General features: G+C 36.1%; 1 protein-coding gene across 9 annotated transcripts in view; it reads right to left on the bottom strand.

Annotated features, from left to right (window-relative positions):
- PRPF40A (pre-mRNA processing factor 40 homolog A) overlaps nt 1–24,951 on the bottom strand; it is a 56,054-nt gene extending 31,103 nt beyond the window's left edge. For 4 of the 9 annotated variants that reach the window (XM_044669862.1, XM_044669863.1, XM_044669864.1 and 1 more), the window contains exons 1-5: nt 24,533–24,951; nt 23,334–23,465; nt 4,937–5,017; nt 3,088–3,118; nt 1,129–1,148 (exon numbers count right to left, since the gene is read on the bottom strand). In XM_044669862.1, the coding sequence (XP_044525797.1) occupies nt 1,129–1,148; nt 3,088–3,118; nt 4,937–5,017; nt 23,334–23,465; nt 24,533–24,934 (666 nt within the window). In that variant the 5' untranslated portion in view covers nt 24,935–24,951. The remainder of the gene's footprint in view (nt 1–1,128; nt 1,149–3,087; nt 3,119–4,936; nt 5,018–23,333; nt 23,466–24,532) is intronic. The other 5 variants (XM_044669866.1, XM_044669867.1, XM_044669868.1 and 2 more) reach the window with 2 other exon arrangements.
- Nucleotides 24,952–25,805: the final 854 nt, after the last annotated feature.

The raw sequence follows: 25,805 nt of genomic DNA, 5'->3' as shown, positions 1-25,805 counted from the left end.
TCATTAGGCAAGCTATTCCCTCAACCCAGACAATGATTTAGAGCATCTAAGAATTTTTTCTCAGTAGTCCTTTCATCACTGGGAGAAATTTTAAACATTTTGTTGTATTTTAAACTACTATGATGGGAATAAAACTAAGGTACTTAAGAGAGGCATATTACTAACACTGTATGTTATGTAATTAGATAATGAGTCTACTACCTCATAACTAACAACTAATAAATGCCATACACTACAAAAGAAAGAAAATTTTGTTAAAACCAAACATCAGGGAAGAAAATCTAGGCACACAGAAAAAAAAAGTTATAAAGAACCCGAATATGGGTCCAATCTCTTAAAACTGTCAACTCATCCACATACTACATTATTATTTTTGTCTAGCCACATGTCTTTACTAGTATAAGTAACTTCATTGGTATATGGAACTCCCAGTATAGAAACTTCCTCCAGTACTACAGACCAGCAACCTTTCTGAAAAATGTTAAAAGCTATCTGAGGCACAGAATAATCAAGTGACTTACCCAGGGTCTCACATCTAGTATGTATCAGAGGCAGTACAACCTAGGTCTTCATGATGCCAAGACAGGCTCTCCACACACTATGCCACGCTGCCTCTCTACCACTTCTTTAGGGCTAGTATATAATCAACCTAGTATATAGGCTGACTGATTTTTTCTATACTAATTATCATCTAACTTAATGCAAAAACATGAATTGTCTTGTACCCTCCTGCACCCTAACAAGTTGATAGCTATAGGAGGGAGAATTCTACTGATTATGTAAATTAGGCCCAATTGGTCTTAAAAGGCCAATTTATATGCACCAATAAATGGTAGCAATTAAAAAGATTCCTATTCCTCAAAAAAACAAACCATTGCCATTATTTAACCTATTCTTTTCTCTTTAATCAATTTCAATCTTAAAAGTTAAACAAAAATAACTTAAGAGTTAATAATACAATTTTTTAAATGTTTCTTAAACCTTTTGCTCTAAAAAAGTTGACTTATACATCTTAGGAGTAAAAGCTAGTCTTCTAAAGGGGGACAAGAAATGAGTAGTAAAACAATATTGAAATAGCTAGGCACAGCTAATTTAAACGAAATCCCAAAGCCTTAGATTTTTACTTACTTGTGTGCCAGATGTTGCACCTAAAAAACAAAAAATGGATATTTATCAAGTGATTAAAATAAATCTCTTAAACAATTAACATCCATAAAGATCAAAAGCATTATTGATATAAACAGAATCATGCACAAGCCAGAGACCATCTCTAAATTCAACTTCTTATAATTGGTCAAAATCATTTTCTAAATATTACCTCACATTTTAAAGTTATTTTTCCTTCCAATTTATTCTCTCCTCCCCAATACTATAAACCATGGCATTTTCTTTTTTTCCTCTCACTCCTTCCAAAATGAAACCCTGTAGTTTAAGGACTTCCAGCAACTGAATTCACTCTAGAACTTTTCCATTAACTACCCATGAGCACTTAACAATTACTGTTAAATATCCTTTGCTTCTTTCTAGCACTGTCTACCTTTGGCTAATTTGTTGCTCTCCAGAATACATCCAAACAACTGACAAGAAAAGTAAATACAACCCCACTTGTCTAACACAACAAAGTAAAGGTTTCTAAGCAGTTAAAATCACCCATGCAATTTACTTCACAGAGGCAGCATGGCATAGTGGAAAGAGTAGTGGACCTGGAATCATCAGATCCAAGTTTAGTCCAAGCTCTGTAATTTAAAAGCTGTGTGATCATGGTAAAGTCAACCGCTTTAAATCTAGGCTTCTATATACTATGCATAAAAAGGAGGTATAACCACTAACCTCATAGTGTCAGTGGGAGGAAACTACATTGTAAACTACAAAGCATTTTATAATTGTGAGCTAGTATATCATTAGAAGCATCCTGCCCAGAATCTAACAACACAGAATTTTGAATTTTGTGTAAATAAGATTACTTTCTATAGGTTATAGCAGACTAAAAGCTTACAAGGGCAGAGAGATTACCTTGCTGTTAAATGTAGATACCATGACAAGAAGAAACAGGAAAACTACAAAAGCATTGCAGTTAAACATTACTATTTGGTAGTATTTTTGTAAAAGGAGGAGATCGATATTGTTGAATAAAATGAGGCTTGGGAGTTTCCATTACCAATGTCATCCTAATTTCTTATTTCCACAGATGATCAAAAACTGGCAATAATGTCCAGAAGTTACCCTTCTCCCATACTGCAGTTACTATATTCACTACCATGTAGCAGAAGTACTACTCATAGAATATAATGTGAATTGATGTCCACTGCTGCACTTTAATTCATTCCATATTCCTCTCCCATTTTTTCAATCTTAGCACTTCAATACCCTCCCTGAGCTTCAATGAAATAAAAGAAATGAATATTTTTATAAAAATGATGGAACAAAGACATCCTTAGCTATAGATGTATGACCTTATCTTGAAATCCTTATTAAAGTCCATCTTAGAAAATTCTGCAGAATGAACATGAAATCCTTTAGATGAAATATTATTGCTAATTTTTGTTCCATAGACGCTACCTTTGCTCCAATGACAATAAATTTAATACAACATTTTAATTTCTGACAAAATATTTTTAAGTCAGCAAAGGAAAAGATTCTCACTACATGTCCCCCTCCAAGACCCAAAACAGAATACATTAGTACAAACATAACACTAAAAATTACCTATTTTTTTTAAACCCTTGTACTTTGGTGTATTGTCTCATAGGTGGAAGGTTGGTAAGGGTGGGCAGTGGGGGTCAAGTGACTTGCCCAGGGTCACATAGCTGGGAAGTGGCTGAGGCCGGGTTTGAACCTAGGACCTCCTGTCTCTAGGCCTGACTCTCACTCCACTGAGCTACCCAGCTGCCTCCCTATTTTTTATTTAATATAGTGTTATATGTTGCTAATTGCTGCAAAAAAGCTTGTGACAAGGGATACAATCTTCCATTTACTAAAAATATTGAAGGAACCTATTCCTTTTTGAAAAAATCATTTACAAAATTGGGTCAAGAATCTCATAAATCTCATTATATTCTTTCCCATTAATAAGCCGATGTTACATACCTACTGCTACATCCATATTGTTTACTCCTGGCTGTAAGAATAAAAGATAAAATTGATAAAGCATAGTATTTGTTTGCATTTTATGCATTCCTAACAAGAATACTGGATCAGCTCCTACTGAATATAGGTTTCCAAGATAAACTCTAAAAATGCCACCAAATCAAACAATTCAACAATTTTTGATGCCAACACATATAGTAGGGATATAAACATTTTAGTTTTTTAAGTCAAATTAAAAGAAAAAATTTTAATTTGAAAATTAAAGTTGTTTTGCCACCCCCTCCCCCCAAAGTAAAGACTTTACTTACCTGGACCTTTAAGTTTTTTATATAAGGATGACCTGAAGTAGACATTTAAGCATTTTGCAAAAGTACTATATGTTTTATAAAAACTATTAATCACATTTAGAAATATATGTCCCAATAGTTAGTCACGGTCATCAGTAGCTAATGTTGTAGAGAATAAGAGGACAAACAAAATTTGATTCTAGTGTGGTAGAGTGCAGTGGTATCAAAAGTTGTGTCATAGAAGGAATCAGATTAAAATATAATTGGGAAATGTTTCTAAAAATAAATTAAAATGTAATACAACATACTTGTGGTTTTTTAATTCAATATGCAGCTTGCAGGAAGCATTGTTTCTAGAAAGAATGGAGGTCAAATCCTGAATGACACTGCCTAAGTGATGGTAAGCCCTCCAGGCATCAATATCCTCTAATGCTAGATTAGATGACCTCTGAGGTTCCTTTCAACTGTGGAGCTAAACTGAGATATGGAACATTAGACAGAATGCTAGGCCTGGAAGTCAAGAATATATGAATTCAAATCCAGCCTTAGAAACTAGTTGTGCAATCTTTTTGCCTCAATTTCCTCATTTTAAAAATGGGGATAATAAAAATACCTACTTCCAGGTTGTTGTGAAAATTAAATGAGATAAAATTTGTAGTGCTTAGCCAAGTGTCTAGCACCTGTTAGGTGCTTAATAAATGCTCATTTCTTTCTTTCCTTCCTAAGTGTGATATCATGTTGATATATTTTTCATTCTTAGTTCAGCTACCACAGCTTCTGAGAAAGATAATACTATAATTTTCTACTTAGGTAATTCATTTAGCACTTCTGAGCTTTCATCTCCCATTCTATAAAAGGTAAAACTTGCATTATCCAACCTCAAAAGTTTAGGACATACTCTTTAAGTTGTTGTGTGATATGTGTATGTGATTATCATTACCACTTTGCCCCATTTAATCCTATATTCACCTTCCAACTTCGGTTTTAAAATCTTTTAGAAGTCAAAAAAAGGCAATAGTTTTCCCAACTAATTTATAGAAAAGGAATTCATACATAACAATCTGCATTACAACTCAAAGCTTTTGATTTCAAGGCCTGTCCATTTGATGTCCTGGTACTTTATAAAAGAATAATTTCTGGTAATAATGAAAAACAACTCTTCATATCTCAACTCAATAATCATTTGTTCTACTCTCACAGGTAGGAATGCCATACCTGAACAAAAACATGTCAGGAGGGATTCTAAATTACTTATTTCATTGTAGCTACTTGACTTCAAAGGTAAAGTACACTTTAAAAGAAAAAGTCCAAGAAATACAATTTAGTTCTAAATACTGGTGGAAACTTTAACATCTATTAAACATTTTAGTTAAGTTCACTATAATTGTCATACTATACTAGTTCACACATGCTTTTTAAAAAAAGGTTAATAAATTATCAGCAAAAGCTGACATTAAACTTGTTTCTAGTGTACAATCTAGAAATATGCACTCCAAAATATTATTTCCCAAAACGAACTTCTTTTTTAAAATACCAAATCAAATAAACTTTCAAAAGATTACCGGTAAAGCAGGCTGTATGCTAGCCTGAGACATATGAGTCATCATCATCCCAGGCATGACTGAAGACATCATTCCAGGCATCTAGAATAAAAGTAATAAGGTATTATTACACAGTAAAGAAGAATTATTAATATAGCACTAAAATTTGATCATAAAGCCAATAAAACATAAAATTTACCATAAAAATAACCTAGGTTTGGGCTTAATAAAGATTAAAAAAAATTCCTCTGTGAATTATTTTCACATTTATACCATGTAAATAAGGTCATGTGTAAGTGAAATTTTTACAATTAAGAAAAAAATTATCATAAACTTTTTATATATTGCCTTAGATCCCCTAAACCAAGGGTTTAATTTAATATATATTTTCATTGAACATCAGGAAAATTTTACCCATGTATATCCCCCTTTCCCAACATTTTGAGAAAAGAACCAAATAAAAAAGGTTTCTCCTATTAAACTTCAATATAGCCCTCATTCTTCCCCCATTTTAAAAGGGCTTTAAGCAATAGTCTGGTCCTTCTTTCTACTAAAACAAAAGAGCTTTATGCCCCAAAGAGAAACTTGAAAAAAAAATCCTTAACTACAAATACCAGTTTTAAATCACTTGCAAATCAACCTCTTTCTTCCTACCCCCTCTACCCAGCCTTCCAGTCCTTCCTGATTTCCAGGAAACCAGTTAGTAAATTAGTCTTCTGTTCTAAGGGTCAAGAAAACACTTCAAGAAGAAATGTTAGCTTAAGATCCCAGTTAAATTTGAAACTAATTCCTGTATAATTCTTAGTGAGTTACTGTACTCTAGTAAATGAGCAAGAACTGCAAAGATTAATAAAGGCAGTCAAAGGTAGCAGGAGACAATGTCCCAAATAAACTAGTATTAATTATAACACCCCCCTCCCTTTAAATTGCAAATACAAAAATAGCTGGGGAAAAGGAGGGGAGCTTATTCAATTAAATATAGTAATAAGTTTTAAAAATTCATAATCATCTAAAACACTCACTTGAAGAGTTTCAAGTAAAAGGAAAAAAGGGAGGAATGAAATGGAAAATCTTGGTGATAGGGTAATAGGCTAATATGCAAGGAAGATAAAAGTCCTTCAGCTGAGAAAAGCTTAGTAATCAAGATAACCTCTACAACTGAATTCCAATCCCTGTTCATGTCAGTTTATTTTATCTAAAAGGAAAAGATAAAATAAATCATTCATTTTATGAAATGATGGGATGAATAAGTAACTGAAGAGAAGGTATTCTCAAAGAGCATAAATTTCTATTTTAAATGATTATATAAAGCATTAATATTTATTTTAAAGAAGTTCTGTTCATCAATAAAAAAATGTCAGCCCATCAATTTTTAATCAGGTAGATGTGGTCAAGTGAAACTTTTAAAAGCTCTATATTTAGCAGATTTGAATACATTTGGAAACATAGGCAACTCTTAAATGTCCAGGCAAAAGAGGATTTGTAGAAAATAACTGCAAGCCAAGTATTAGTATATAAGTGAATGCCCTCCCTCCCACCCCCACTAAATAAATAAAATGAACAGAAACAAACAAACAAACAAAAAACTCCAACAAAACTTTGACTTTATTAGATTTTGGTTGTCCTATCCAAGGATGGGGGGAGGAGGAGGAAAGTCAGACCTAATTTCAAACTTATATTAAAAGCATTAAGCTAAAATTCCCTAAATGAATAGCAATTGAACACTTTGAAGGGGATATGGAAAATCCAGAAAACACTTAGAAGGCAAAAACCAGCCTAAAAATAAAACAGCTTTAAAAGATAAATAAGAATTGATGATACAGCAAAAAAATCCAAAAAGTTCTAAAGTCAAAATTTTAGAAAGGAGTTTACTAAAATTGTTAAATGACTAAAACCAGCTTTCAACAAGAAGTTATCACAGAAACTTTGAGGAAGTACATGTTAAAATTCCTCAAAATAGCCCAACATATCCGAAATCACGGATACATTCCGTCAATACTCTTAAAATAAATATAACCTTAGCCAGGCATACTCTGAAGTCAGAATAAGGCATGAACACAGGTTAAGTCCCATTACATAAAAACAATACATGGCCTAAGTGTAAGGCCAAAAAAACCCTTCAAGTCAATAATCTATCCCTCAATATTGGATACAACAGTATAGAAATATAGATTATATCTCAATTTAATGATTAGATTTAATATGTAATAATTCTTCCAAATTCTTGATTTTTCCAAATTTCTTCACTGCTAATTTTTGTTTTTGTTTTCATCGTATGCATGGAACATTAGAGTTACCTACTTGGTTCCAAATGAGTAACTTTTGTGCTAAGAAAATAAAAAATAATATTAATTTCATCCATTACTGCCTACTTACTTCTTAGGGGAAAGGTGTTGGTTTTAATTCAAGGATTAGAAATTTATTAATTTGAAACACTTATGTCAACAAATTGAACATTTCCAACTTAAGAAGAGATTATTAATAATGATTATAAAATAGGATTTCTATCATAATTTACCATTTAAGAATCCCTGTTATTCTCTATGTCAGTAGTGTCAAACTCAAGAGAAAAAAAATTTGCAGGCTATGACTCTAAAAAGCTCAAACTAACATTATATCTCCATTTTACTTTATTTTTATTTGTTAAGCACCTCCTAATTATATCTGGTTTGGGAAATACTTGAGAATTTCTAATATCTCAGTTTTAAGCAAAAGATATTTCTAACCTGAGAAATTTCCTAAGTCTACTGAAAAACCTTAGAAAAGACAATTATTCAAACTAGATCTCTAAGCTGGGTAAAATTGTCCTAAAAAACTTTTTTTAAAAGGAAAAGGATTTCACTATTGGTTAATATAATCATTTTAAATTTCAAAAGCATTGTCTTTCTTAAAAAGTAAAAATGGGCAATTAATAAGCTTAAGACTAAACAAAAGTACCGCACATAATGCCTGTGGAATGACACACAAAAAAAAATGCTACTGTACTATTACATTCTTAGCAAAAAATCCTGCAAGGATCATTTATGCAAGTCTCTTTATCAGTCATCTTTAAAACTAAATATTGACAACACCCCAAAATCCAGCTAAGTTAGTTATCATTTATAAGAAAACCTATAATAAAACACATAAGTTATCTGCCACCATTAAGAAATTGTTATGTGTTCACATGTAATTGATGGCAAGCAAATAGCTCCTTTATTCTATTAAGAATTTCCTTATGAATTTTGTAAAATTAATTTATTTAGATGTTAAGATCTTTAAGTCAATACTGACCATGACCTAAATAAAATGTTTTTAATGTCAACTAACAGAACACAATCAGTCTGTTAGAAAATACTCTTATCACGGTCATTTTTAAAGTTCAACACAATTTATATTGCGTTGAAGCCTGAAGATTTACTCTTAACGCTAAAATTTTTAAATGTATATAAAACAGTATTCAGATCTCTACTTTCTTTATGAATAAGGGGGAGGGTCAATAGTCATTCTGGGTTCAATTTGGTTATAAAGCTCCCAAAATTTAGCTAGACTGGTTCTTAAAATAGATATAAAGATGGACATAGGTCCCACACCTGAAATATTCCTGGTTAAGTAGGAATTAGCAGACGTTATAGACCCTTGGCAGAGCTTTAGGAAATCAGGTTCACTGCCAGCACTGCACACACTGAGGAATTAGAGTAGGGCTTGAGTGGAAAATATGAACAAGAATCTACCACTATATAATAGAGAAAGGAACAAAGGAGGAAAGGCTTCTTTTAAGTGTTTCTGTTCTGTCACAAAAGGGAAGTCTTTCTAAGAAAAGGCTTTAAAAGTACAGTAAAAAATTAGAACAAAACTTAAAGAAGCCAAGGGTAATCATAGTAGTGACAGTCTTGAAGTGTCCATCACTTCATAATTCTTATCCTATTTTATAATTTATTGTTTAAAAGAAATCACATCTAAACTTGTCTAATTCTGGAGGAAAAAAACAATATTTCATTTTTGCTCACTGATATAACTACCTTGAAGTTCGCAAATATTTTTGTGACCAATATTCAAAAGTTGGACTTGAAAGCCTACATGTCTTCATGTATCTTTTTTTTCCTTTTGAACAAAATCCAACAAACTAGAAAAGAAAGCTTAACTACACAAGGATAATGAAAGCTAGTGCATGATGATTCCATGTACTATATTAATAAGACATTTAAAATGCAAATGCTTATTCTTAAAATAAATATAGGCTCAAGCTGAAGAGGAAAAGAGATGACTGATGTGTAATCCTCAACATACCTGTATATTATATGGGGGAAAACTAATTAATCTTTGGGCTCATTAGATCACTCTCCACTAAAAGCAAATAAAATTGAGGTGTCTGGTGGCAAAAAATATTCAGATTAAGATGATAATATCTCATATTCTGAACACAGATTTTATCTCAACCTTCCCACCTCCAATCTGCCTAATTTAAAATAATCATGGCAGCAGCAGCTGGTAGCACAGTGAATATAGAGCACCAGGCCTGGAGTCAGAAGAACCTGGATTCACATCTGGCCTCAGACACTCCCTAGCTGTGTGACCCTGAGCAAGTCACTTAACCTTAACTTCTTAGCCCTTGCCTCTCTTCTGTCTTAGAACTGATACTAAGACAGAAGGTAAGGACCCAAAAACAAAACAAAACAAACAAATAAATGAAATGAGTATGGCTATTAATCAATGCTATTTTTTAGTATATACCTACATTTTTATACTCATAAGGAAATGGCCTGTATTTGGAAAGAAAAAACTTTACTTACTTCACTGGATCTGTGATCGATGTGAGGACTCCCTCCAAAAGTGTAGATCACAACCCATTCACATATTTTCATCCTGAACGACTTGTCCATGTCCTCCTGTAAATCCGCTATAGAAGTTCCACCCAAATATGCTGGGAAGGTTTCCTCTAGAAACTCCTGACATTGCATTGATACCAACGGAGGATACATTTGGTTATCCCTTGCTCTCATTACATGAATGAATGGCCCACCTTTTCCAATCATACATCTCTCTGATGATATCCTTTATACCACTTCTGTGCAAATCTTCTTTGGAAATGAATGTCTTGTAGCCTACTTATCCCACTATATACCTGTCCACTGCTTTCAGGTGATCCTTCAACTTAAATTCTTCAGAAATAGTACTATTTCTCAAGTCACAGCCACATAGCATCACTAAAAGATGATTATTTTTAAAAAGATGAACCTTTGTTTCAGGAAGAAGTTTTGGAGTCATTAAAAGTAATATGCAACATCCCAGAGGCAATTCAGCTTGCTCTTCCTTCTGTACAATTCTAGGCCCAGCTCATTGTCCATAGGTAGTACTGTCCAAGATGTATACCGACTTGATGGACTAACTTTATGGGCTGTCCATCTAAAAATATATAATAGTCTGGACATGCAGTATTCTTCAGCAAGTTCAATTAAATCACCATTTATCAAGTGTCAACAATGTACACTTGATTTTCCCTGTGTGGATAGTTATACCAAACTTAAGCAATCGTGGATCTCATTTATGAGGCTCTGTAATATTCTTCAGTTTGATGTCATCAGCATGTCATCTGTAAAAAGGAACATCTGGAGGATTCTATGTGTAGGGAAATCTCTCTTCCATTTGGATTCTGCCCTGAACAAGTTATCTTCCATGACAGTGGCATATCTGTTTTAATATCTTGCTTAATATTAATTACAGTCACTCTTACCTCAAACAAAATCACCTCAATTATTGTCACTTTTCTCAAGGAATCGTGGATAACATGAGAAACACCTTGGAGGAGAGCCTTGAAAGAGCTTTTGCTCTACTAAATGAAATTATTTTCTATAGGTCAACAAAACTATAGTTATAGTAATCAAGAAAACTCTGGAAATATAACACAGGCATACCAAAGCCATTTTGTAATTATGGCATAAATACATTAAAATGAAATCCCACAGCATATTACACAACCCAACTGCAATAATATTCAGCTGATTTCCTAAGATGCAAATTGGACGGATGGTGACTAGCAGAGATAAACCATAAATGTGAAATCAGTCTGTTTAATATCCTATTTATGAAACTGTTCCTATGGAACAAATTCCCATGTAACACTACAAAGTGAAGTAGTTCCCAAACTTTTTGGATAGATCCCTTTTAACATCAAATTTTACAGATGCCCATATGACAGTAGTTATCTTAATTAAGAAAAGCAGTGTGGTATAGCAAATGCAGAGCTTGGAGTAAGTAAAACGTGGGCTCAAATCCCACTTCCAACATTTATAAGCTACGTAATCATGGGCAAGTCATTTAAAACTCTTTGAGCCTCAGTTTTCACATCTACAAAATGAAGATAATAATGTGGTACTTCTAAAGGCTCAAATGATAATGTTTCATTTCTAATTTTCCACAAGATTGGTGATCTCACTGATAGAGGCCCTCCCTCCAATGATGAAGACTGTTTTAGACCACTCATTGGTACCCTCAGCCATAACTTTTGAGTGGCACTGTATGTTGGCTGGGGGGTTGGCTGTGATGTTTAAGTCCCTTCTCTTAAATATACTATGATCCTTAGCAACTCATATTCTCTTAGGAAACCAGTCGACTTGCTAAGGCCCAAGTAGCAGAACACTTGCTAGATCTGCACTGATAAAAAGGGATTCCCTAAAAGGAGCCCTCTATGTGGGTAAAACCACAAATCCATACTAAGCTCTCCTATTAAAAAACAAACAAAATCAAAGCCAACAAAAAAACTTTGCAGTTTTACAAAGACAGATAGGTTCCTTCCTGCTATTCAGTTCTCACCATCCATTTGCAATGTATGTCCAAAGTATAAGTGTACCAAGGGACAACCTCTAAGGGCTGCCTTTCTGAGCCTTATTTTGACAGTAGTAATCCATTTCAAAGTTAGAAGAGCTACTAGTGTATGAATTTCTCCCTGAACTAAACTAAGTGATGAATCTGGGCATTTATTATTATGTATAATTGTTAGTATTCGTGAACCACTAAAACTTTATATAACCTCATTTGAAGACTCCTTTCCTATACATAGGAAAAACACTTTTATTTGTATTAAGTATGACATATTGTAATCCTTTTCACCTGCAGAGTAAGAGTTAGAGTTGTTTAAAAGATACTTATAAATATGAAAATCAAAAGTTGAACAAAGTTTCCTATCTTCCTCTATCTTGTAATTTATGCGAAGAGCTACCTCCTAACATAATCAGGAGTAACTTCTACAAGGGTCATTCCCAGGATGCTTGTTAGTTTTCCATGTAAAACTGACTCCCCATCCTGAAATAACCAATTCTTAATGTCACTGACTATATATTATCCTAGGCCAATTATGAGAAGTAGTATACCAGATATCTATCTCCCTTCAGACTACATGCACATATATCTAAGGTTAGTGAAAGTCTTGAGTGTGTGCCAAGGCCAACTTGCTTTTATGACCAATTATTATTAGTGTGAAAAATATTGTCTATGAGCTAGACATTTGTACCCTGGCCAATTAGCACTCTTAAATCTTCAAATACCTGAAGAGAAGAGGCACCTTAAAGATAAGGAGTGATGCCAGTGATTTCTCTTTATAAGCAAGAACAATCCAAATTCAAATTGCATTGCTGCTGAAGAATTGTCACTTGATATACAGAATACAGATGCTTCTACATCAATGAAGAAAAGGAACAGAAAATCTGAAGGCTTAGAGGTATGTACTCATTAACCAAAAGTATAAGCCAAAGGAGTCCTGGCAGCTTTTGTGCTCCTTGCACTTATCATTCATGAGATTTGGCTAACTGTAGTTCCTATACTTCTATAGTCTAGTGGAATATATGAGATGTGTTATTAGCTTTTTTAGTGGTATGGAGTAATTTATTCCATTACTATGTACTTGGAGGATATCTGCTACTAAATACTTAAGAATCCTGAATAACTTTCCAACCTTTGAAATTCATCTCAAAACCTAGAGCAATCATCTTATTTTAGAGGAATCCTTCCTCCATTTGGATAGTACTAGAAATTTTCCATATTAAGGTAACTATCTTAAGCAAGCATGTCTTTCTGTTTTATGCCTTGCTTGAAATTAATATTCAATGGATTATGAAACAAACTGATCTTTTAAGGAACATATGATTTTTTAAAAAAAATCCTTACCTCCCAGTCTTGGAGTCAATACTGTGTATTGGCTCCAAGGCAGAAGAGTGGTAAGGGTAGGCAATGGGGGTCAAGTGACTTGCCCAGGGTCACACAGCTGGGAAGTATCTGAGGTCACATTTGAACCTAGGACCTCCTGTCTCTAGGCCTGGCTCTCAATCCACTGAGCTACCCAGGAGATGCGTTGCTGTAGAGGTTTTTAAGGCAGCATATTGTTTTTAATCAAATACAATTTTGTATTTAATCATATGCATTTATATAATGTTTATAAAAAGCTACCTATTCCCTTCTAATACTTTTCTAATACTTATCAACTTTGTAGGTAATAGGATCATAGACTTATAGATGGAAGGGCCCTTATAAAAGCCACTGAGTTTGACCCCCCTCATTTTAAAGATGAGGAAACTAAGGCACCAAGTAGTTAAGAGACTTACTCAGAATCACATAGCAAGTGTCTGTGGCAGGATTTGAACTCAGGTTAAGGCTAGGACATTCATTTACAGATTATGCTCAGGAAAGTTCTATCCATACGGGAATATAGGCATACAGGTTAAATTACTGATGTTTTCTCAGTTGCTTTCTTTTGGTGACAAAGTACATAATTTCCCCAAGGTTTGCTATACTTCATTCTTTCGGATATGTTAAAAATTGATCTCTCAATGTCCCCCAAATTGTGTCATCTCCAGTGTGAACCTCCTCTTTGTATACTTGGAATGGTCCAGCTGTTCTTCCCATTATTTTTCTTTTATGCCATTTCTCCTTCAGGCGGCACATTGGGGATATGATGCTAAGAGTAAAAGTAGTACTCAACTGTCATTGATGGTTAAGTTTGTCCTAAAAGCTCTGCTAATCTTTTCTTTTTGTCATATTTCTCTTGTTCACCTTCCAGTTTGATTCTTAAATGTCCACAGGTTGCTTTTAATTTGAAATTCTTGGCAAGTTTTCTTTAACATTTCCTTCAGTGCTTCTTTCTTTGTATGAAGTAATAGTCATCATAATTTTCCATCATTCTCTTCTGTAAGGTATCTAAACTGGTGTTGCCCCTGGCTATAATATCCACTTACAAAGAGGGCCAATTTTCTGGATGAGGCAGTCTCCAGGTCCTTAAGATGTCCATTATGGGGACTGATTTAGAGAGGTTACACTACCTTAGAAAAATGGTGATAGCTGGTATAGATATTTACTTTGTCACCTTTATGATATCAAGTTAAAATGAGTTAGGTTGGGGATATATATACCATGTCTCATTTCCATTTTTCTTGAAATGTAGTCAGAGAAGCCAATTTAGAAATTTCCTATCTGTTCAGATACAATCAGTTTTAAAGAGGCAACACAGTACAGTGGTTAGAAAACTGGCCTCAAAATCAGAAGACATGGGTTCAAGTCCTGCTTGACATGTACTGGCTTTGTGGATCTAGAAAAAGTCATTTAACTTCTCAGTGCACTAAGCAACTAAAAGCTTAAGTTGCAAAGAAGGTGCTAAAACATGCGTTGGCACCGCGTTTCCTCACTTTGGAATTCCCTATTCTAGTGAAAAGGTCCAGTTGCTGCTATCCCTTTATTCAATTTAATTTTTTGTGACATAGTTTGGTCCTTATTATATAGTCAAGTACCACTCAACGATTCTCAAAGTAGAATATGATACACAATTTCTATATAGTTTATAAGATCTTATGGTATCTTAACCTTTTTTCCCCCTTGATGCATGCTTTCCATCATTTTTTGCTTTCCTCTGCTATGTTTTTATGAAGAATGTTACTGAGTTCTATGTAGAATTTCTCTACTTCCTCATTCTCTATAAGAGATCATGGTACATTAGATGTAATTACATTCACAGTAATATAAGATAAATCAAAAGTCCCATGAAATATTCCTTGCTGCTCTTGGATCCAAGATTTAAAAACAAACAAAAAAACCTCTGCCAACTCCTTTATTTGCATTTTCCCAAGAGAATCTGTGAGCTATCCTTTCATTTAGGTGCAACTTTTCTTTGTCTTCTGCTATCATTTATACTGAGAATGTTAATACTGATGTGATTCGGATTCTCTAAGATTATTTCTACTTGCTGGTCATGAACTTTTCTTATTCCATGGGCTTTGTAATGATAAAGTGACTCTTTATATAGGAAGGCTGATGTTTAGCAAAGTCTACCACAGCACAATCTATCAGAGCCTGCACTTGGCATAGTCCTTCAGTAACCAAGGTCAGTTCCATTCCACAATAAGGTTTAGGATAGAAACTGGAATTGTGATTTTTGTTGATAACTTCTGGAAGAGGAAACTCTTTCATCAGTACAAATTGGCACCTTCTTCATAACTTAAGTCTTAGAAAGTTGTCTACCAAATTGAGAGGTTAAGTCATTTGCTCAGGGTCACACAGTCCTTATGTGTCAGGGCTAGACCTTCAATAAAAGGTGATCAGCTCTCTATCCAATATGCCAATGCTACTTCTCTAAAAAGTAGGACTTCTACATCAAACACTATAATAAATGAAATGTACTAATAGCAATACACTAGTATTTGTTTTTAATGGAATCTTGTCACAACAATACTGTTAAACAAAAAAATTAGATTATTATGATGTTTCTCAAGCTGGAGGGTTGTGACAAGGTAAAGTTGAAGAAATTTATGACATGTCAGTTCAACAAGCATAACCAAATACACCTAATATCACCAGAGAAACCTAGATATAGATCTATTGCTGTCTTCTTTATCTAGTCTGTAAAAGCAATACCTTATATCATCCCCTTTCACTACCTTGAACTTTGCCTACTTATTCCTATTAGATATTTCTCTCCTAGGAGAAATAAACGCTTAAGATTACAAAGAATCACAGAATTCATCACTTCAGTCATGAACAAGTAATTACTAGACAAGGAAACTTGGTTACCTAAAACTAAATGTACTTCTGAAAAAGTCATGTCAAAATTTCTAGCCAAAAGCTAAATACAAAAGAATTTTCTGAAAAAAGTAGCCACTAAAAGTTACCAGGGAAGTTGTAAATCAAACATAATGAAGACTGATTTAGAAAGCATTCTTCCAGTCACTGAATTTAGGCAATGGTCTTCAGATTTAGGAGTACTAAAAAGAGAAATGTGAATGAGGATACAATAACATCAAATAAATTAATATTTAGACAAAGGATGATTTTCTTTAAAAAGTGGCAAAGTAGAGGAAGAAAGAAGTTTAAATGAGAAGATTTCTAAATGTGAACCCCTGGGATGAAAAATTTAAATGATAAACTTGCTAAGGCAAAGGAACTGTACAAATTATTGGAAGGTTTTCATGTTCAACTACAGTATTACTGTGCAACATTGCAAAGGAATATTATAAATTACTAAATCAATCATCTAAAAGGAAGCTGAGGCCACATACTACTCCCACCAAGAACTACTTTATAAATAATCCTGCAAAGAATGTTTAATGTATTCTTAACACCCTCCAAGAAGTAGATGAAATAAATATCACTGTGTAAATGTTAGCAAGTCATTTTTATCAACTTATAGCCTTCTTTCTGGAAGAAAGGTCAGTTATCTTCAAGAAGGTGATCACCATCCTCTGTACAAAACCCGTTTACAAATATAAAGACTAAAGACTAAATTCATGAAAAAGCAATCTTTCATAAAAGCAACATGTTTCTCTGGTTATTTGATACCTCAACCCACACACAAGCCATATGTAGAAATAGTCACTTAATGTTTATTCCCATAAGCTAAAAGAAAGTTTGTAATATAAACAGACACAAGAAGAGTAGAATGTAACATTCACTGAATTTTGGTTCAAGACCAGCAACAAAAGCTAAATAAGGAGGATCAAAGGCTAAGATCAAAGAAAATTCTGTTCTGGCTCCAATGATGTCATATTTCTGCTAATATATCTTGTCCTTATCCATGTGATTGAATCTCAATGAATCTCTCTCTCTCTCTCTCTCTCTCTCTCTCTCTCTCTCTCTCTCTCTCTGAGACAGACAGACAGACAGACACACACACACACATATGTACCCTATGTACAATTATTAAAAATCAGCAAGAACAAGTCCATGAATTTTAAGCCCATTACTGCAACAGTTTTCATGTTCAGTGACCACAATAATTTTTCTCAACAAAGAATAAATAGAAGAAAGAGGTTTTGTTCACAAAGGAATCTTGGTATACACACTAGGCTATAGGTAATACTTCCCATAACATGCAAACATAGGATTCGTTGTCATCAGACAGAAATACCCTAGCTGCCACCTCAGTAGTAAAGGCATAATTAAGTCTGAAAGGAGGATGGGAAAAGAGAAGGATTAATATTAGCAATAAAAACTTCTAGCTTAAATAAGAATTTCTTAAATTATTCATATTTTTATCTGTCAGAGTCTGACTCCATCTTTACAAAGCATAAAGGATGATTTGGATGTGAGGAACAGTGAGACTCATGTGGAAGTGTCCAATCTTAACATTCATAAAATGCTTAATGAAATTACAGGTAGTAAGTAACAAGTGACACAGTCTTCATTGAAAACTAAATGTACTAATTATTCCCACCATCCACGATGATTAATAACTGTCTCTTATTTTCTATGTCAAAATTTTTTTCTGCCATTTTTGCCCAGTTTTCATTTCTTCTCTCCTCTACTTCCCAAATCAATTCCTTCTCCTAGAACAGTGATGATGAACCTTTAAAGACAAGAGTGCCCCACCTCACCCTTACCCTGCACAGGGAAGGGAGAAAGTACTCCCATTGGGCTGCTAGGTAGATGGGCCAGTAAAGTGAATAAAGTGTAGAGAGGGGGAGGGGAGTGGCCCAAACCCTCCTCTCCTCTGCAGCCTGTAAGGCTCCCACCTTACCCCACCTCCAGTCCCAGTGCACTCCCACTGGCTGCTGGGCTGAGGGGGCGGGTGATGTGGAAAAATGTAGTCAGACACCAAGGAGAGAGGAAAGGGAACAGCTCCACCCAAATCTCTCTACCTTTCTAGTAACAAACTCTGAGGGGGATGGGGGATGGGGGATGGGGAGGGAGGGTGTCAAGTGCCTACAGAGACTGTGAGCCATCTTTGGCACCTGTGCCATAGGTTCGCCATCACTGTCCAAGAACCTCCCTGCTGTCTGGAGACTCTCTTCCAGTGAAGCACAGATGCACTTTTATATCAATATAGCTGTATAGATAGCTATGTATATATTTGCAATTCTTACTCTATCTTTATCTTTCACAGCCCTCCTATTCCCATTGTCACAACTTTGCCCCTACCCTCCCTTTCCCAATATATCTAACACAGTATTGCCAGAGTAATCATTCTAAAAACAGCTTTGATGACAGCAATTCCCTGTTCAAAAACCTTTAGTAGTTTAAAAACCACCTCCCACCCATGCCTCCAAGAAAATTCTAACTCCTTAATTTAGAATTCATATATTTCAAGTTCTGAGCCCCCCCCCCCCCCCATACACCTATTTTTCTAACCTATTTCTCCTATTTTCCTACAAGAAACTTATTCCAGGTAATAGAGGGCTGTGGTTAACTGGATTCTAGTTTTATTTAATTTCACCTAAGCGAGGACAATGAACCTATCTTCTGACTTGTATTAAAAATGTGTATGACATTAATAGAATTTATTGTACTAGGGAGAAGTTCACAATGAAGATTAGACCAAGATAAAGACAAATCTTTTCTAACCGATGAATTTATTTGTTGGTATTCTTTGTTCCTATGGATGTATATATATAGTGACCTTTGTACTATTAATGCTGTGAATACCCAAATTAAATCTAAATGATCTACATCCATATTAGGACAACCAATTCATTAAATTATTTGAGCTAATCATCTATACAAATTATTCACCACTTAAATAGTTTTTGGGGATATCCTAGATTCAAGATTTTGAGCACACAAACTGAATAACTAATGACACTCTTTACTACTAGGTAGTGTCTAGGCTCAATGACATGATTTTGTGGATACCTGGATATTAAAATCAATGTGAAAAGAAGAGTAATAGTCTTTCTCAGAATAATTTCTCCCAAGCAGTTTAAAATTATATGAACCCAAGCTGCTAGTACCTCTGAATTAAGTTGCATATGTCCTAGCTAAGTATATGTTTGCCTTGATTAGTATCTGAGCATCTACTATATTTAAATCACAGAGGAAGAGAAAGTTGACAAAAGTTTAAGTCATAGGATCACAAATTTAGAGTTGAAGGGATTAGAGACCATCCAGCCCAATCCTCTCATTTTACAGATGAGGAAGCTAAGGTCATATGATTTGTCCAAGGTACACTAAATAGTAGAGGTGGGTTTTGAATTCATGGCTGACTCAAAATCTAGTGTTTTTTCTAATTCACCAACCTGCCTACCTCATAATTAAGCTGCAGAGATAAAATAAAACAAGCATAGATAAATTATATAAGAAATTGCATTATAATTAAAATGAATGACAAATGTAAGGCAATCATGGAAAGCCTCTTAGAGATGGAACTTGAGCCATATGTTTTAAACAAGCAGAGATGCTCAAATTGTGTGTTATGAGAGAGAGAAGAAGAGAAAGGAGGGAAAACTATAAATTAAGGGTCACAGTCTGAAGAAAATCAAAGCTAGGCTAGGTTGGGTTGGGTTGGGCAGCCATAAGAGATAAGGTCAGACACAGAAGTAGAGATCAGAATACTGAAGCCCTTAATTAAGAAGATCAAAAGTTTGACTTTTATCATAGAAACACATGGGAACTGCTGTGGGGAGACTAGAGCAAGGCAGTGACATAATGAAAGTAGTGCTTTACAGAAAGAAGGTTAATCTAGTAGCAGTTTATAATCTAAGATGGAATGAACTGTTGATCTTACAGGCAGGAAGTTCAGTTATGAGGCTATTTTAATAGTCCAGTAAAGTTTTGATGATTATCTAAAGAAAAAGTTTCAAGACAAGAACTCAGCTTCCCTTCTGGGTATAAAACCAGGAGTAGAAAACTGATGCATATATAGTACACTTTTCATCTGCAACAAGTTATATAATCAAGGCAAAAATCCATTATTGATAAATTCAAACTATTCTTTTTTCCCCTTCATACCAAGTTACACATTTTTTATAAATTATGCTGATGCTGTATTAGAATAAAAATCTTAAGAGCTAAGAACCAGGCGATATTGCATATTCTACACCTATTTTACAGATCAAAAAAAGCAAGGAACAGAAGTTAAATGACTTGCCAAAGGTCACACAGCTTCCTAAAGAATAAGGAGAAAAGGTGTGAGATAAACTGTGGGGAAGAGGGAAGAAACTACATAAAACAGACACTTTTAAAATGTTTGATTTGTAAGTTATTCATGGAGGAAAGAACAAGACAAATATATTCTAAAAGCAAAGAATTAACAACAATGGACACAGAGCAAGATAGCCTGGACAATTCAAATTAAAAGCCTATGAAGCATTATTGCAACATAATATGAACAGGGACAGAACAGGGTCTCTAGCTATTTCTTCTCAAATTCAGTACCTATGGTCCTTAGAACACTCTGTGAGTATTACATTCACAATGCTTGCTCAATTTATGAATTCCCATTAGATTTTAAAAATTTAGATTTAAAAAAAAAATCTGTGAATGTAGAAAAACACAACTTCTGATAACAACCAATCACATAGCTATTTTAGTTAACCATGAGCGTGACCTGAGAAATAGTGACAATAGCAAACATGGGAAAACCAAAAACAAACTATCTCAATGTATTTCAGTCGTTAGTATCTGGGAGCAAATAAGATAACTGAGATTATTTAATTTTTCTTATGAATATTAAAAAGGGCAAGAACTGAAGTTTCAAAGCATAATATATGCAAGCATATGAACTTAAGTATCCTCCCCACAATTTTTGTTTGGCAAATAGAGACTAAGTTGCTATGACAATCTATTATTTTCTTTCAATTTTAAGTATTTTACAAATAAGAAAAAAATGATAAAAAGCTTATTTCATAAATCCCATTTGCTTTTGAGTGTCAAGAAGCTCAAAACAAAGACTGACATTAACTTAGCTCTTTATTCACCTAAGTCAGCCCTAGAATGAAATGAGGATTTGCTATCATAAAGCCTTCAAGCTCCCAAAATTCCAAGTCCCAAAGACACAGTAAATATCAGAATTGGTTCAACCAAATGGTACAAAAACTCCACCAACTTTTGGCATTTTGATGCAATATACAGGCCCTTTGCTTTTGCTTCTTAATGACTTCCAGCCATTTCACTGCTCATGAATACCTCTATCAGAGGGTAGGCAAGTGAAATGAAAGAAGATGAAAAGTGAAACAATTTGCTATTTGTTAGTAGTTCTTTGGTGGTTTGTGAGTGTGTGGGTTTAAATGGGGTTTTTAAATCATCCATGGATTTTAATTATCCATGTTGTTCTGTCTCCTGTTACCATTGATAACCAAATATTGGCTGTGCCAAGATCCAAGGCTTCATTTTTAAGTTCTAAAGACCCCAATAAAAATAGGAATATCTATAAATATCTAGCGCAAGCATTAGAATGAGATTGTCTCTGAGGATCAGAGTTGAAGATTCCTGAGACAGCCACTTGATATATTTACAGGAGTCAGTAGAGAGATGGACTCCTCAAAACTTGCGCAAATCAAGTGAGATATGAACATATTTTGGCTTTTGCAAAAGAATGTGGGAAAAACCACAAAGCACAACTGCCCAATATCTGAATGGATGTGCAATTAACTGGGAAATAAACCCAAAGGAAAGTGGTCACTACAGCACTTAAGCCAGAAGGGTCTTAAGGTAAACTGTGACCAGTTGACAGCACACTAAGACAAATGAAAACAAATATAAAAAGGTAAAGTCTTTGTATGTAATTAGAAAATTATTAATTGATGTCTTGGTTTTGAAAAATAGTGCCATGGCACCATAGCAAGGGTAAAAGCAGGTCAATCCCTTGCATAACTTACCTTGATTGGCCCAATGGAAACAGAAGGCCCCAGAAAAGAGAGAAGCATCTGGCAGTAGCAAATTGTTTTATTTTATCTTTCTGTGGAAAGAAACTAATTTTAAATAAGAACCAGAGCATTTAAAGAATAAATATTTTTTTAAAAGCTCAATATCTAGGTAAGAGCAGCTCAGCTCTATCAAGAAACCAAGAGCTCTTTGCTGTTTGGAGACTGTAAGAAATAGAAGAAGGATCATAGAATTGTTTCTCCACCACCAAGAAAGTTTTGAAACTTTTTGTCCCTAGATCAAAAGGTCAATGGCTCAGTTATTTAAAGAGCTCCTATAGGCAGAGCCAATATCTTGGGCCAGACACCTCTGAATAGTTTAAAACTACTGCTTTTACTATAGAAAATACAGAAGAAAAGTATTTGTGATAAATCTTTCTATTCTTAATTTAAAAAAAAAAAAAGACTCCTCCTTTCCCTTCCTGACCTCCATAGAATCTGAACTCAATGATTTTTTAAATAATTATCAAACTAATTAAAGATCATATTCAGTACCCTTGATTGCATCCATGTAAAATACATCTCTATTGCTGATGATTTATCAAGACTATTATGGAGAAAAACCAGCTAATTAAATTTCATATAGCAACTAACACTTAAAGCGTAAGTATCATTCACAATAACTGAATTTAGTTACTCTCCCTGATTGGAACACTAGGAACTTAGCTCTAACAAGGTCACTGAGTTAGCACTCCTGAAGCTTTTTGAAACAATCACTCCTATTCACAACTTATATATAGAGAGAAGGGACAGTTCATCAGTAGGAGTGAAGAAAATCAACAAGCACTTTCTCAATTCAAAATAAAAGTGTCCTATAGAAAATTAGGAATATGGAACAGGAAAATGCAAGAAGCCTGTTTTGATATCAAAAAATTTGTAACACTCAATTTCTAAGGCAAACACTTAAAACAAAGCTGCTGAGGTAAGGTTTACTATTCTTACATGCATTTACTTCAGTTGGGTAACCCACAAAAGACATGGTGAAATGAAGAGAAAGTTTCTAGATTTGCAACTAGGGCATAAGACCAATTTGACTAGCTTGAGAAGATCAAATAAAGTCAACTGAAAACATAACCTTTAAGCTACCAAAAAACTACTATTCAAGTGTATTTTGTCAAAGCAGAAGTGATGAGCATTCTTATGTGGACCACAGCCTCAGTACAGTCAAAACTCTTGTTACTGTCATAATTCAATGTTTAATTTCACTTGAAACCTTTGAACACATGTTTTGGGGGAATATGAGTCCTTGACTTATTTACTAACATTTATGCATACTTTAAATTATTATCACAGTGATTCACATATAATTTTAAAATCCGTCTTACTTGTCCCATTGGAGGACCTCCCATAGGGGGCATCATTTGCTGCATCATTCCATGAGGTACAGGTTGCATATTTCCTCTCTGACCCATAGGGTGCATTCCCATGGGTGGATAATGCATGCCAGGGTGTCCCATCTGAAAAACAGTGTTAGTAAAAAAGACATCAATTAACAATAAAGTCTTCCCACCCCCAAACCACTAAGAATGATACCACTTAAGTGAGGTGGTATGATATTCGGTGAAAATGAAGACCTTTTAGAGAGATTTGCCCATTTACACAATGTGGACTTTATAAAGAAGGAGAGTCTGAAGAAAAAAAAATGCCTATTCTTTATGGATAACCAAAAATGATGACAAATAATTAGTACTTTAGTTAAATTGCTGTGCTAAAATATAACTTGCCAGGGAAATGAATAACCCATTCTAAAGTTCAATTCTGGGGAAGAAAAGATTTAATTATGTTGCCTGCATACCAAGATCAGCTTTTAAATTTTAAACCAAATTATTCTGTTTTTACAAAAAGAGTTACTTTCAAAGGTTCAATGAATACTACACAAAGATTACCTGTGGAAGTTGCTCTAGCGGCAAGCCTGTCATTTCCTCAAAAAATTTTTACTAATGTTGATCTAAAACATCTGTCTCTGACAAGCTATTGAACATCACTTCCAGCTCTAAAAATCAATATCTATGATTGGTTGATAATTGGGCAAGCTAATAGACAGTAAGTCCAATAAACAGAGTGCTGGCTTTCCTAAGTTCATAAAATCAAAATTATTTATTTAGGCCACGAAGGTACCCAATGCCTAAATTATCTAAAGTAACCATATACTTGGCAACTCTACCCAACCTTGCTCACTCCTTTCCTTTCTTTCATTTCAAATTCACATTCCTCCCTTCTCTACCCTGGCGAAATCAGGCCTGCACCCTAAAGCCGATTTCATCGCCCTGATGCCAACACCCAGCCGCCGCTTCTGCCCAGAGCTTTCTCCTCCATCATCGCCACAATCATACCCAAATCTCCGAGGGACCCACATCCTTTCCTTTGTGCTAGTCCGCCCTCCATTTCCCTCCCTCAGAACCAGATCCCGCCACCTCAGGCCTCCTCCTCTGTCCACCTTTTTTTTTTTCTTCCCTACTGGGAGAAGGCTTCCTGTCTCTTTTTTTCATTGTGCCGCTTTTCCCCCGCCCCACCGCTCCCTTACCGAGGGCCGTCTCCTCAGGTAGCCGTCCGCAGAGGCCCATGGGCTGGAGCAGAGGCTTGAGCTGGACAGTCTCCGCTCCCCGTTCCCGGGACCCCGCGGTGGAGGGCGGTTCTCCATTTCACTCACCATGAGGCCTCCACGCTCGGCTCCCGTCCCCGGCCTCATCGTCGGGCTGAGGCTGCTCCGGCGGCGGCCGCTGCCGCTACACATTCCAACAAGGAGCGATCTGAGTGGCTGGCGCCCGCTGGGGCCAAAGGGTAGAGGCTGCCCGGAGCTGCGGGGCGGGATCAGCGGGGCCAATAAGCTGACTGGCTTCCCCGCCGTCCAATCAGAGCGCGCCGCTTGCACGCAGCTCTGCGGCGATTCGCCCCCGGCCTCGGCCTCGCTCGGCGTCGCCTGCATGGAGGGGGGGAGGGGGACGGAGGAAGTTTCTGCGCCGAGTCCCCCGCCGGGAAAACTCCACCAACTTCCCCCGGGGAAGACAAGAGTACGTAGGCCCCAGCCTCCCGGGCTTAAAAGCCACCTCACCCCGTAGGGGGAGGGGCAGTGGGGGGGCTGCCGCCTTTACCCCCCACCCGAGTTACGCACGCCCCACAAACCTGAGGCCGCCTGGGAGCCAGGAGGGGGGGAAGCAGCTTCTAGCGTTAGCGGTGGCTGGGACAGGATGCGCGCGCGCGACGCTCGAGGTTGGGCGGGGGAGGGGGGGAGGTGAAGGGGAGGGAGGAGGGAAGAGGAGGGGGCTCGAGGACGCGGAAGGCACCGGGTGAGAAAGCGCGAGACTGGCGGAGCGCGCGATGGCCAGGGTAAAGACGGGGAGCGTGACGCTGCGCTGCGCGAGAAGGGAAATGTGGCAGTGGGGAGAAGGTTGTAAGCCAAGTAGAGGAGTGGGGAGAAGCAGTTTGGCAAAGGAAGAAACAAAACTTCGTGCGCTTCAGATGCCTTTTAGGCGTTAAACGGAGAAAGTTCTCTCGCGTAGTCTGAAGGGGTGAACGGGAGAAAAGCTGACTGGCTGGGGAAGGGGTTTCGGAGGGGTTGCGGGACGGCAGTAATGGCGGCGGGCGCTAGGACCGAGCGCCAGGATATGCGGCGTGGGAAGGGCCGTCGGGCCAAGACGTGCGCGGCTTGCCTGGAGGCTACGCGGCGGCGGTGGAGGCGGAGGTCTTGGGACTGGGACCTGGCACTGCGAGGGGAGGGGATTGTATTCTGCGAGGTGCCTGCCTTCCTAAGCCATTCTCTTCCCCACATTCCCCCACTTTTCTTCCTTCCCTCGCTC

The sequence above is a fragment of the Gracilinanus agilis genome, chromosome 3 (assembly GCF_016433145.1).
Source record: "Gracilinanus agilis isolate LMUSP501 chromosome 3, AgileGrace, whole genome shotgun sequence".
NCBI classification, from domain to species: Eukaryota; Metazoa; Chordata; class Mammalia; order Didelphimorphia; family Didelphidae; genus Gracilinanus; species Gracilinanus agilis.
Note: the sequence above shows the minus strand (reverse complement) of the source record. Positions and strands in the feature narration are given on the sequence as shown.